This window comes from Taeniopygia guttata, chromosome 19 (genome assembly GCF_048771995.1).
Source record: "Taeniopygia guttata chromosome 19, bTaeGut7.mat, whole genome shotgun sequence".
Lineage (NCBI taxonomy): Eukaryota > Metazoa > Chordata > Aves > Passeriformes > Estrildidae > Taeniopygia > Taeniopygia guttata.
Genome location: NC_133044.1, coordinates 5,774,072 through 5,788,494, shown reverse-complemented (window position 1 = coordinate 5,788,494; position 14,423 = coordinate 5,774,072). Strand labels below are relative to the sequence as shown.

Here is a 14,423-nt window from a genome sequence, read left to right as displayed (position 1 = left end):
AAAGAGCATGAGTGGCAATAACTGGTGCACACTAAGAGCAGACACACAACACTGCATAATGATCCAAGATTCCTGGAAATATGACTTACCCAAGACACTGCTGGACCAAAAAGATGCTGCAGAGACACATCTTAATAAGCCATATTCTTTATAGCAAAAGAGATCTTAATTTACCCTGCCTTTTAGTTATCTAATGAAGTATGGAGAGATGCTAATGATACACACTTAGGGTACTTCATCAGTTCTCCAGCATACTCTTGTTTTATTGCAGATACTTTTGCCTCTGCATGAAGTGCTAATTATTTCTCTCTTTGAGCAGCTCTGCCCAGAGCAGCAAAGTGAGTGGGGATGGTTTGCTGATCATGTTCTAGGGAGAGGAAGGTGCTGTGGTTTTATGTTGTAGTAAACTGTTCATGGAAACAAGAGCTCAGATTTTTAATCTTCACATCAGCAGAATAACAGGGTTAGAGGGTTTTTCTCCTTGATAAAATTCCAGCAAAATATTGTACACCTCACTAGCCTTCCTCTTGGCATTTCTTTTTCTCTTCTGTGCTCTCATTGCTGCCCTGTCAGAATCTGCATCTGCCATCTGCCTCAAGACATTCTCAAACCTCTTCTTGAAATGAGACTGAGCTCAGCTCATTTTGCTTGTAAGGACCTAAATTAATCTCTCTGTTGTCTCACACATTATCTCTGCAGAGCTGGTTTTGTTTGATGGTAGAATTGTGGACTCTTTGCACTTTAACAATCCCTGCCAGACTCTGCACTCAGGATCAGGCAGGGCTTCTGCAAGGGCCCACATGAAAGGCTACACTCTCCTACTTGCAGGCACCTACAGATTCAGGGCTGACTGTTTTTTCTCACAGCCAAAAAAAAAAAACCACACTGAAAACTGGTAAACCTACTGAAACAAGAGGCTCAAATCTCTCCCAGTTTCTCTCCCACTTCTCCCCTCTCCAGGGTCTGTATGCACACCTGTGGAGCAACACCAATGAACCCTGGCTAGCCCAGCTCCCCACCCATCAACAGCAATGGGGATGCAAAGGTCTGAGACCTCAATTCCTGTGTCCCTTCCAGCCCCAGCTGCTCCACTGCTATTTTTACCAGAGCTGGCTGGATGAAGCTCACTCCTGCTACAGCCACACCTGCAGTCTGCTGTGCAGACAAGCTCTGAGACACTCAAAGTGCAACAATACCTAAGCTGGGGAAAGAAACACACATGTAATTATTCTCCCACTCAAGTGAAAAACACCATCTCTACCTAGAAATCAGACCTTGAAGCATAAGGTTTTTCAGTGTTTTACAGCCAGTTATCCTACATTGACTTATTATTCATATAAAATACAGAAAGTCAGGCTGAATCAACATTTGTGACAAACAGAAACAAACCCAGACGCCTGTTATATTCTGAGGGTGCCATTAAATGTTTTGTGAGTCAGCACAGTGGGTTTTAGCACTTAGTACCTTTCTTCTGTTGGCTCAGGCAAATGATACAGCATGCCCTTGGCCCACTCCTCTCTAAAGAGCAGCTCAGATCCTGCCTAATAGGAGGTTTTGAAGCAAGAAAAGCAGCTCATGGGTTTGTTGCTGCTGACCAATGCAACTCCCCAAAGGAATGAATAAAAGTTTTAAGTGCAGTAAATCCACAGCTGTGATTTCTTATACCAAAGAGGATCAAAAAGGCCATCTGATGATTGACTCCAGGTTTTCTGCTCAGAAACAATCACAGCCCATTCAGCTGGCAGACTATTTTTATCACTTGACACAGCAGGTCTGGAGAAGAGCTGATTTTTTTGGGCATTTTACCTCAGTCATTACAGCCAAGGAGTGCAGGAAGATCAGCTGAGCTCTTACCCGCCCCTGCCACCAGGACATCACCTCTGTCCTCTAGAACTACAGCAGTTGTGTCTGCCAGCTCAAGCCCAGCCTTGCCTGCAGTGATCTGAGCTCATAACTCAGCACCTCATGCATAATGAATCCATGATCTTAACCCACTGCTACAGCCTCCAGCAAAGCTGCCACATTGGTTGACAGCATCCCAGTACAAGGAAAAAACCCCAAACCTCAGTTCTTTCTTCTTTTAAGCACTGCTTAAACTTTGCTGTTCATAGAGCCAAGTCTTTGCCAGGCCTCATAGCTCCAGATATTTAACTGCAAGCCACCTTCAAGGAGAAAGAATTTAGGTTTCTTGATAATTCTACACTGTCCCTACCTTTCCATTTAGTGAGTGAATGGGGAAGGAAGTCAGATAAAGCAAGAACTAAGGAGAAAACAGATTCCAGATGGTAACAGGCACAGAGCAGCTTTTAAATAGAACACCCTTGAATCTGATCTACTGCAAAGCTGCCTGGCCTGGCAGCTAGGAGACATGAGACAGCAGGCCAGCAGAGTGTCTGCAGGGCTCTGGCTCACTGGATACCCTGGCTTACCTGTGTGGCCAGGCTGAGGACCTGCTGCACCAGCTCCTGTGTCTCAGAAGGCTTTTTCAAGAACAGCTTCACTATGGCAGTCAGGAGGGTGAGCTGCACCTGAGAGGGGCACAGGAGAGATTAGAAATTAGTATCCATTACTAGTGTAAAACATGGCTTCAGTTTCCTCACAGCATGACACTATTCTTTGCCAGTGAAACCCCGTATAATGAGACTCAAACTCTTGCCTGCTGCAAAACACTTTCACAGAGAAGTCCCTGAGCAGCAGGCTGAGGTTTGTGTCATACCCCATCACTATGTAAGTTCTGGTCCCCTAGCCATTCCCCCAAGAAATGTGCAACCTCTGGAACCCCCTCCAGTTCTGTCTTGTCCTCCCAAGATAAGAATTTTTCGAGATACAGACAACAAAGCAAAACTGCAGATTCCCAAGAGTTTTATTTCAGCCCAATATTGAAGCTTTTACTGGCAAGTATTGTCTGACCACTGCAATAACATTTACTGTCCATCCCATAAACAGACTGCACAAAACACTACAGATAAAATGCATACTGCAAATTTACCTGAGTGCTTTCATCATGGAAACCCTCCAGGAAACTCTCCAGCAGCTCATCTGCATTGTCAATTCTTTCAGCATATTCACCCACTATCCAAATCATGGCAGCTCTGGCATCTGGCTCATCCAGGGAATCCAGGTTCTCACACAGAGTGGCAATGATGCTCTCATACCTGGTTTGTCAGAGTACAGCTGGATTACTGGCGTGAACTGGACTTGTTTCACTCCATTTCTGCCCACATTATTCTGCAGAGAATCCTGCACTGAAGTCATGGCTTGTATTTCTATAAAAGCAGCATTTCATTCAACTATTTTTTCCCCTCCCAAAGCTGAGCACTGAGATCTCACAGCGTCTCTGCAGTTTAATCCATCAGCAGGACCACCCAGACATGGAGTTCAAGATAAAGCTGCCTTCTGTTCTGTTTGCTAATAGGAATATTTGATCCAAGTGTTCAAACCACGAGTCTGAATCAGATCCTGCAGCCTTGCTGGAGGCTCCAGCCTGCTAACTCTAAACTGGGTATTACACTCCCCCCAAAGCTTTACTTTAAACCAGACAATATCCCACACTAATTTAGCTTCCCCTCTTTCCACGTGTGGTTATCCCCACAAGCAGGGGATTTCTGAGCCTGACAGCCAAAATTGCCAGGGAAGCCTGCAGATGTCCCATATTAGTTTTTAGGTGATCATGAAGTCTCTGCTGAAAAACATTGCTGCAATTCTGTGGCTGAGGAGACAAAATCTTACTGCAGAACCAAGAGAAGCTGAGCTCTGCCCAAGCCAGAGGGAACACTTGGTGGGAAAAGCCAGCAATGCTGTGTTCAGCACAACCTGACTGGATCTCAGACCATGGGAGCTATGAACTTTCACAGCCTTGTATGAGGAGACTTGTACACTTAATTTTGGATTGGACACTTGTACACTTCATGAATTTCTAGAGGGGATTAAAACCAGGATAACCTGATGCTGTAAACTTGGCCAAATTTTCCTTCTGGCATCCTCTGCAAGGGCTTTACTGGCTGTTGATCCAGGCTTCAGTATGGAGTGGTGGGGAAGGAAAACCTTTCAATTCAAACTAATAACAAGTTTGAGGTGAGGCTGACCCCTAGCCTAGAGCCAGCACCTGAATCCTACCAAACCAGGAGTGGGATCACAGCTTCTACCTTTGCTTCAGAGCCCTGGTGAGCTGAGGTCTGCTCTGTTCTGATGATGGCAGCCAAGTGCTTCCAAAAAACCCGAGGCTACTTCCACCTACTTGTTGGGGTACTTGCGGAAGATGTCCCTGATGACCACGATGGCCTCCTGCACCACGTAGTTCACCTTGGTCTGGATGAGGTCCAGCAGTGTGCTCACACAGCGCTCTGCAGATTGCTGGAGAGAGCAGAAAAACACAATTTAAAAAGCTGAAGAAACATTCCTGCTCCCACAGAACTCACTGAGGAATACAGTATGTCTATGAGAAAAGGCCCAGAGGACAAGAGTTGCAAACTCTGTCCACAGAATCACAGAATAATGAGGTTGGAAGAGACCTCTAAGATCATCAAGTCCAACCCAAGCCCTAACACCTCAACTAGACTATAGCACCATGTCCAGTCTTTTTTTAAACACATCCAGAGATGGTGATTCTACCATCTCCTGGGAAGACAATTCCAGTACTTTATTATTCTTTCAGTGAAAATTTTTTTCCTAATATCCAACCTGTGCCTTCCCTGAGACTGTGTCCTCTTGTTCTGTCAGTGCTGCCCAGTGGAAGAGACCGATCCCACCTGACTGCAACCTCCCTTCAGGGAGTTGCAGAGAGCAATAAGGTCACCTCTAAGACTCCTCCAGGCTAAACAACTCCAGTTCCTTCACAGCATTCTGTGTCCAGGAATGAGCAACAGGGTAACAAAAGTTTGGTTGTTACAGTGGGGACACCAGCTGGCTCCAGCTCCTCTAGAAAGTAAGAGATGCAACTGTGCCAGCAGAAAGTTGGGTCACCACGTGAGAGAGCTTGAGAACATCATCCACACTGCTGTTTGTACCACCTGGGGAGGGCACTGAATGAGCTCTCTGGAGCTTCCCATGGCAGGCAGTCAGAGCTGGGAAAGTTCTGATTGGGACTGCAAGAAAATTTCTAGCCAAGCCAGAAGGCAGGAGAAAACTGTTGTCAAAATCAGCAGCAAAAAGCAGCTCCCAGCAGCAACAGGTTCAGTATTTTTGAGATGAGGTCACTAACAACTTGTGAAATGTACAGCTAAAAACAGAAATTCAGCTGCTCCTAATGCAGCCTTCAATTAATTAGTTAAATTCACAGGCACTGCAAGATAACAAGGACTGGACACTGCCATGCTCCAGGAACCAGGAGTGGAGTTAGAGGCAGATAATTCAGGGAGGTCTGTTCCCAAACAGCACAGCAAGGCAGGACATCACAGGAGCAACCAACTCCAGCAGCAGAGAGTCTCCAATAAGGGCAGTGATTGGGTTATTAGCAGAGCACACATGAAGCCTCATTACACAGCTGGTGATTAATGTGAGAAGCAGACTGCTCCCAACACTGCCTTCAGAACACTCATAAAGGATTCAGGCTGGAGACAAACACTGTGGGGCACAAACAACAGCAATGTAGGTGGATTTTTCAATTCCAGTGAGTTAACAGCTCCCTCGACTTACAGAGCACTTAAAGGCTGGGCAGGAGGAGGAGGAGTGAAATGGCATTTTAGTCACAGGAATCGGTTCTTTCAGAATGGGCAAAAATCTCAAGGACAAACCTCAGGAATGTGGGTCAGAGACTAAAACCTTCTGGCAGTTTCCTGCCCTCCTGGGTATCTCACACAGAGCCTGTCAGCACAAACAGGCTGGGCAAGAGGGAGGACCACCACAAACCAGCACTTGCTCTGTCTCTGCAAACTGGCAGTAAGTCAAAGCTCTCCCCTGAAATTCACACCAAACAGAAGAAAAATCCAATACAATTGGTGTCAGAGAGGCATCACATAAAAATGGGTGATTGCTGTAATATTTTTTTACGATACCTTTCCCTCCTTAGCTCAGCTTTATGGGTACTATGACACTACAGGGGCACTGAATGGCAACCTGACTGTGTCCTGCCCTGATCCCTGCTGCTCCAGAAGGGATTTGAGGCTGTGACCTGGAAGGCACTTCCACTTCATGAGGACTGACCACAGACCTGGCTCCACACACTGACCTGGCTCACAGTGTGAGCCCTGCTCAAAGTCCTTGCAAGAGAGATGCTTCAGAGCTTCAAATTTCACCTCTTCATCTCAGTAACTTTCATCTGATATTTTAACAAGTGACCTGATGAGGGTAAATCTGCTCCACATCCATTCTACAGATTCTACAGCACCAGTCACTGCTGGCAACAAGCAGTGCAGCCCTGTCAGAGCCAACTAACAGAGCTTTAAGAGCTGTACAATTCAAGGAAAAGCAAATTAACTTTTAGTTTTCTTTTCCTTAGATGCTTTGAAGCGTAATTTTTTTCCAGGAAAAGCACAACATCCACTTTAAAATACACAGCAATGATTTTTAGCCACAGAGTCCCTTGGAAAGTGAGCAGTGGTGGGCACATGCCCAGAAGAGCAGTCCCTCTAGCAAAAGCCATCTCAGCTCACTCCATCCCTTGTAAATACACTGCTTTTTGAAGGTGGACATCCTTGGGGACAGCAGAGCTCTGCAATCTGATGAAAGAGTGCCCCAACTCAAACAACTTTCAGGTTGGAGTGAGAAAGGACAACCAACCAATGTCAAAATTGCTTTGTTTTTCTGCAGAAACCAAATGAAAGCCCACAAGATTACTGAAGTAGCACATATCACACACAGCCATAAGCCTCAATGATTCCTAAGAACCAAGTTGCTGGCAGAATGTCTTGGAAACCAGACAAATACCCCTGTCAGATGGCTCCTTCTGCTTCTCCTTTGCTCCAGAGGAATCCCTGTCTTTACTGCATCCACTTCATTTCCTTTTCCCACAGGAGTGGTGCTTGTTTTCCTTAAAACCAAAGCATGGCACGATGGTTTCTCATGATGCTGCCACTGGAGCAAACCAATTCACAAGGCAGACAAGTGTAGCTACACCAGAGTTTGCTGTAGATAAACCCAAGTTAACTCTGAGCTCAGCTATCAATAATCCAGCCCTATCCACACAAAATGATGATGTTCTGACATCCCCCAAAACAATGTGACTGCTCAAGCCTGGGCAAAATCTATTCAGTGTGGGTGTTGGTTCCATATCCCCAACCAGCACCAGAAGCAAAGGGAACACCACATTTGCTTTGTTGTGCACCTCTCAGCAGACAAATTTATTTCTGTCTCATTCTCCTAGGAGTGACAATTAGACAAAAAATAGGATCCCTAAAGGCAGAGCTGAGGTGCTCTGTGAATCCTCATCCATCAACAGCTCCCACTGGCTGTGTCCTCTGTCAAAAAGCAGATTTCTGAGCTTTGGGAACTTGGACACTGATGGCTGTGAGGATGCTCTCCCATTAGTCATAACTCACAGTGTAAACAGCCTTTAGTAAACACAGATGCACTGGGGACAGGGATTAACCTAGGGATGAGGAACAACTGTCATGAGTTGTTCTATGTATCTCTTTAAATCAAGCTCTTGTCAGAGCAGGAAACAGACCTCACCCTTAGCAGCAGCATCCTCAATGGAGCAGCGCCAAAAATCAAGGTTAAAATGGCTAATGGAGAGGCACAATTACATTTAGAGGGTCACTGGGGCATTATTATCAATCCTTTATCAAATATGATTGTTGTGGTATCAGGGATGGGGATAAATGTGAGGGATGAGGACAGGAAAGGGTAAAAACTTCTAAAATCACCTTGATGCTGCAGGAATACACTACCCTCCATGTGCAACTAGGACAGGCACAGGGCCAAATCCTAGTGAGAAAGTCCCTGCTGAGAACTAAAACAAATTCCCACCCTGCCAGCACAGTACTGCTATGAAAAGCACTGTCACCAGCTCCTTTTAAACTTCCCTGTAGCCCTTTTCCATGCTCAGGGGGTTTTCTACTGTCACTGCTGTGCCTCCATCTAGACAGGTACCTGCCTGGATGCAGCATGGAAGGAGTGCTCTGGTATTTTGAAGTGCAGATATGAAACAGAAGCAGCAGCCCCTGTTCCATGGGGCCATGCTTCAAAGAAAGCCCCTGGCAGTGACAAACCTTTGAGGGCTGAAGGAAGGAACAGAGAGCTGCACAAAAAGGCAGCTGATTCTCTCCAGAGGACAGAAGTTGGTGTCCTCTGTGCACAGGCTTGCAGGAGTTTAGCTGAAACAAGAGAATCCTCTGCACTGACACCACACTAAGCCAGGCATGATTAGGTTATTATTTAAATCTGCTGTCAGGCAATGCTCATGGGAACACACTTGAGCAAAAGCTAAATGAGCTCAGCTGAAATTAGAGCACTTTATGTGACATTTTGCACTCAGTCATCAGTTTACTGAAAAGTACCAACACCACAGCACAAATCTTCCCCCTTTTCACAGGATTTCTGAGCTCCTGACAGGCATTTCAGATTCACTTTCAGTGAAATTAACAGAGACATTACTAAAAAAACAATATTCTATTATGAGCACTTCCACTGGCAGAGGACATTTCAGACTTGTTTTGGATAACTGCAGAGGTTCCTGGGAACTTGTTTGCATAAGCATTGAGGTAAAAGAGCACACTCCAAATGAGGCTACGAGTTATATGGATTTACATAAGTAGAGTCACTCTGTTTGTATAAATTGCATTTAAGTGCAGCAAATCTCTGCAATTCTCTGTCTCTGTGTTCTGTTCTTCTGAAATGGAGGGATGACACCAAATGCTTCATAATACTGAGTTTCTCTATACAATATCATCTTCTTCCCCCTTCCAAAGGTCAGGCCAGAGCTATTAAAGGATTTGGATGGATAAGTGGTCATTGTTGCACTAAAGCAAATGCAGTAAAATACTCCATCAAGAGTAAACGACCTGCCTTGCTCTGCCTGCAAGACGAGAAGAGCGCCCCACCCTCCCATGATGTCCTCACAGCTCACACCCTGCTCAGTGCTGCTCTGCCCATAACCAGGATGTATCCAGGCCATTTGAGGGCCACCACTGAAATTCCAGCACCAGGGAAATGAGGTGACAAAGCCCATCACTGGTTCTGAAAACAGGGAACCACAGAGAACCTCCAGGGTGAGATACTTGCCTCCACCTTGATGGCACAGCGGCCGATGGCTCGCACGGCCTTGCGCACGAAGTCGACGTCCACCTCGGTGGCGTATTCCTTGAGCTCTGCCAGGACCTGTGGGGACACCACACCAATGTCAGCCCCTGGGGACACTCAGGGAACAGCCCACCCTCACAGGTGATGCTGCTTGGATATCAGAAGATGAGCAGGATATTCTTTCACAGCTACCACACACATCCAGCCAAACTCTGCCATCAGCCTCGCCCTCCAAAGCCCACTGGGCTGGTTAGACTGGTGTCTAATCCAAACTGGTGTAGTTACACTTGGTGTAGGCTGGACAAAGTCAAAAGGTGGCCTGGTCTTGGTTATATTCAATCCCCCTGAACAAAACTGAGGAAAAATCAGCTCTGCCAAACTTAAAGGTTTCTGTTCCTTCCTACACTGGGAAGATATTTGCTGCATGCAAAGCTCTCGGCAACAACCATTTTTGATCTTTCCTCTTCTGTGCTGAGATGAACCTTTGGATCCCTGGTGAATTCAAACAGAAGATGCAGAGGAGATCTGAGGACACTCTGGAACATCTATATACAGATTAATAACAGCATGAAGATACTTCCCCTTGTAAAACTAAGATTTATTATTTTGTCTCAGTGTTTTTGCTAATGGAAACCAATGAAGGGCTAAACCCAGGATCTGCTGGGATCTTAAAATACCTTTAACTAAAAAGATTTGTCTTAAATCACTTAGCTTATAAAAAAATATTTCAAGAAAAGACCATATATAATTTATATTCCCTCAAAAGCTCAATTTATTTCAGTTTCTCATGCCAAACATGACATCAGGGATTTAATCGTGATGTCACAAATAGATGGTGAGGGAGAGGGGAGCAGCACAAAGCCAGACAGTCCTTTGAAAAATCCCTCATCCAAGCAAATTGCTCAGATGAATGACAAGATAAAGAGGCCATGAAGACTGCAGACACATAAATCTGCAAGGAGGAGATAGGACATCTGTGTTTTGAAGTTTTATTATTTCCTTGGATGATCTACATTGCACAGCACTTGGAGCACCTGCCTTTAGCAGCTGATGCTTCCCAAAGACTGCCCAAGGCCTGGGCTGGATCCACCCTGGTGCCTTGGTCCAGGATGGGCACAGGGATGCAGAATCCCCACCAGCAGCACAGGAGGACGTGGCTGGAAGCTGCTCTCAGGTCTCATTCCAGGACATATTCCTGCTAACACTTGTGTTGCTTTATGAATGCCTCCTCAGAAGCTGGAGAGATTCATTCATTAGTCTGCAGATCTCAGACTGCCCTCCAGACACCATTGCCTTTCATGCAAACAGCACATATTATTGGAACATTATAAATTCAAATTGGTGTGGAGCCTACCAAGAGTAAAGAGAAAATTCTGAATATGTTCACATAGAAACTGATTTTTAGAATATTTTCCATGCCGCCAGCACAAAAAGAGCATGAATTACCTTGCTCAGTTCCAAAAATCATCAGGAAAGAGCTGAAGGAGCTGCTTCAAAATGTCACATGAAACGAAACTGTTCTGTGACAATTAGGATAGGACAATAATAGCACTGACCAGAGGCATTAATCATTGTGCATTAGTGTTAGGCCTCATGGCCAGGGGTGTACTTGAGAATACCTCCTCCAAGGAAGGGATCTGCATGAAACCACCATCAAATACAAGAATAATCTACACTGTAAAGCAAATCTCAACGCAGTTCAGCTTCAGCTTTGTGCTATTTCCACTCTGGAAGCAAGTTAAGCAAAAGCAGGATTTTTTTAGCTCTGAAGAGTGCCTGTGCAAGCGTTATAACAATTTTACTAACATGAAATTCACACTTCAATAATGTTTGGCCTTTCTGATTGCCTCCCTTAGAGGCACAGCCCTCTCACTTGAAACAAGGCTCTCATTCCAACCTCAGCACTGGCAGTGACTCATTTGACAGTATCCATGAGTTCTCCTCCTGGAATTGTCATCTGTGAAACAAGATCCACCTCATGGTCACGATGCATCCATGCCAGGCTATTAACATTTAAATTCTGGGGGAAACTCCAGCACCTCCCATTAAAGAACTGCACAGAGCACTCCACCTGGCACAGTGATGCCTAAAAGTGATGTTAACTCCAGGAGAAGCTGCAAATACCCTCCCACAAGGAGCAGGGGAGGGTTTTCCCCTCCCAGAGCACAGCAGCAGTGCCCCAGCTGACCTGGGCAATGTTTGCTTGGGAGGCCAGGCGGATCATGATGTCCAGTTTCTCCAGTTTGACATAGATGGGGTCGTTGTACTTCACAAAGAACACTTTGATCTCCTGCTTCAGGATTTCAGGCCTGCAGGGAACATAATGCAGTCACTCAAGAGTGGTAAAAAACCCAAACTATTGTAATAACAGGCATATTTTCTTTAGAAATCTCCCCAAATATCCACTGAGAAACAGAATGATGTAATTTTGCCCTGGTTGACCAGGGAGGTCATGGACTCCCCATCCCTTCAAGTGCTCAAGACCAGGCTGGATGGGCTCTCAGTAATTTGGAGGGTGAAACCTGCAGAGGATGTTGGAACTGGATGATCTTTAAGGTCCCTTTCAACCCAAACCATTCTCCGACTCTGATTTTATGTCTAGGACGTGCAAACACCAATCTGAAGAGAGAAGTCAGGTCAAAAAGATTATTTAGACAGAAAAATGCATAATTCAAGTCTTTCTACAGCCACACCTCTGCTTCCTCTATTTGAGCTGCTGAACCAACCATGACAGGCAGTGAACATTTTCAGTGAAAGCATAACATCCTTATCTCAATACAAAACCTACAAATTCATTTCCACTTTTACCTGCAAGATGCCAGTGCACAGTATAATATAATCACAAAGTGCCTATCCAAGCCTTTTCACCTTTCCAGTAAGGATCAGCAGCAATAAAACATGAACATGGGAGCAGAGTGTAAACCACAACCCACTGTACACCAGAATGTCACCAGCCCGGTGGTTCTGTGCTGAACAGAATAGCACAGTGAGATGCTAGGGGTCACTATAGACTGTTCCTGTTTATTATTTTGATTTATAGAGGGCAACTGTGACTACTCATAAAGAGAAGGTGAAGAGAGGCAGGTAAAGAAATACTGCATGAAACTGGTATCACAAGTTTGCTGTAAAGGAAATCAATTCAGGCTACTGGAGTCATGAGACTGTTTTACCTGGCTCTCAAGGGATCTGAGCCTGGACTAAAAGAAATTCTGTGCATGTGGCAATATCTGGAGATCTGAGATAACCAGATGGCCTTTGACAACACAGGAATTAAACCCCCTGAGCCTTTACCTCTTCTGCACAATCAAGTTGATGTTCCTCAGGGCAACATACTGCACTTCAGGCTCTCCAGACAGCAGGGTCACCAGAGGAGGGGCAAGTTTCTTCAGCAGCATGTTGTAATAATCAGAGTCCTTGGGAAGCAGCTCCAGGAACTTCATCAGGACCTTCACTGCTGACAGCACCACTGCCGAGTTGGCGTGAGACAGCCGGGGGGTCACCCGCTCACAGATGCTGGAGACAGAGACACAAGAAAGGGCTCAAATGGATTTCAGGGTGCCAAATACTTCAAATCTAAATTTAGGAGATGGCACACAGCTTCTCAGATACTGCCTGGATTTGGTTTTGTTCACAATGAATGGGCAAAAGTCCTGTTTTCCTGAATGCAGCAGGAAACAAACAGGGACTTCTCTCACAGCTTCAAGTTTCTCTCCTGACACAGTCAGCTCAGGAACAATTCCACACTTCCTGCTTTTTCCTGGTGGTATTTTCTATTTGTGTGATCCTGTCTGTCACCTACAAACATAACTTTAACAAAAACAGCTACTGGAAAAACACTTTAGCCTCCATATAACCATTCAGAAGTGATACACGCTTCTGGCTTGCTTGGAGGGTTGCTGTCATTTCAACAGAAAAAGATTTCTGTTCCTCTGAATACACAAGAAAAGAGTGACCTAAATATCCTCCCAAAACCCACTTGCCATAATGGATCCTGTAATCAAATAGCATCCTAAACAGCCCATCCCAAAAAGAAAGGAAGTTTGGGTTCATATGGTCTTTCTTACAGCATCTGTCAAGTTTCTTCCCACTCCCTCCTGCATATTGCTAACCCAGAACAATCTTATTCCCATCTGTGCCTCCTGAAGTTTCTTCCCCTGCAAGATTTGCTTTCAGCTATGCTGGAAGGGGAGCAGCACAGCTCAGTGAAGAGCAGAGAAATCCAAGTCAGGGTTGGGGCACCTCCAGCTGCCTCAACCCAAGGTCACCTGCATGGCCCAGCTGCTTCCCCTCTCTGTGCCTCAGTTTCCCCATGCACAGGGGAGTGACACTTGGCTGGAAAGGAGGGTGGCTTTCCCAGTGCTGTCTGACTCCAGGAAATAAACTCCACACAAAGGAGCAAAATCACTCTTCAGAGGAATTGCAGCTGAGGAACTGGGACATGTTCACAGGTGCTCAGAGCAGTGGTCCCTCTGACAGAGCTGGGATAACACCAGGCTCACACCCTGGAGATCTCTGCAGGTTTCTAGCACTCATTAAAAGCTGTTTCTGGCACAGAAACAGAACACATGGGGGAAAGAAAAACCAGCAAGACTACTGGGAGGCTTCTTAGAGACAATGCATAAAAAAAAGAGTCAATGAAGAAACCCATCAAAATCCAAATAGCCTGGCCAGGATTTCCATGTGGGTTTGTGATCCTTCCTCCCCCTCCATCCCCACATCAGCTGCATTAAATACATCATGTCAGAGTCTCCCCATTCCAAGTTACTTTTCTGGCTGAATCCTTGTTTTCTTGGGAACACAATCTGGCTTTTCGTGATTCTGGAGACAGATGAGGAAGAGGCTTGAAGTGCACAAACTAACAGCCCACTACCTAAACCCTAAAGTCTTTATATTTAGGGTTTAGTCATTGCAGTTAAAGATAAAAGCACAAAGGTGAATTTGGAACAGTAAGAAAGATCATTTCTTACCTTTATTTTCACTTCTATCATATCACAGACTAGTTTGCAGCTGGAAAATATTCCAGCCTCAGACCTCCAGTACTTTGGAAACCCACACACCTAATAAAGGCTTTTTGCCTCTCAAAGCAGCAAAACCAAATAGGAAAGCTCTGCTTTAAAGCAGAAAATCCTCCAAACAGTACTTCCACTGTTACAGGTTTGGTCTTGGGCTGATCCCTTCTTAGTAGTGCCAGTCCCCACAAGAACCAGCTTTTTAAATAGGGAAAAAAAAAAAAGGTTAAAAAAGAT

At 45.3% G+C, this 14,423-nt stretch overlaps 1 protein-coding gene across 4 annotated transcripts in view; it reads right to left on the bottom strand.

Moving 5' to 3' along the window:
• The window catches only part of AP2B1 (adaptor related protein complex 2 subunit beta 1), a 77,287-nt gene that overhangs the window by 40,126 nt on the left and 22,738 nt on the right, over positions 1–14,423 (bottom strand). For all 4 annotated transcript variants that reach the window (XM_012568723.4, XM_030288163.3, XM_030288162.4 and 1 more), the window contains exons 7-12: positions 12,469–12,690; positions 11,366–11,486; positions 9,160–9,255; positions 4,238–4,353; positions 2,990–3,155; positions 2,430–2,528 (exon numbers count right to left, since the gene is read on the bottom strand). In XM_012568723.4, the coding sequence (XP_012424177.1) occupies positions 2,430–2,528; positions 2,990–3,155; positions 4,238–4,353; positions 9,160–9,255; positions 11,366–11,486; positions 12,469–12,690 (820 nt within the window). The remainder of the gene's footprint in view (positions 1–2,429; positions 2,529–2,989; positions 3,156–4,237; positions 4,354–9,159; positions 9,256–11,365; positions 11,487–12,468; positions 12,691–14,423) is intronic.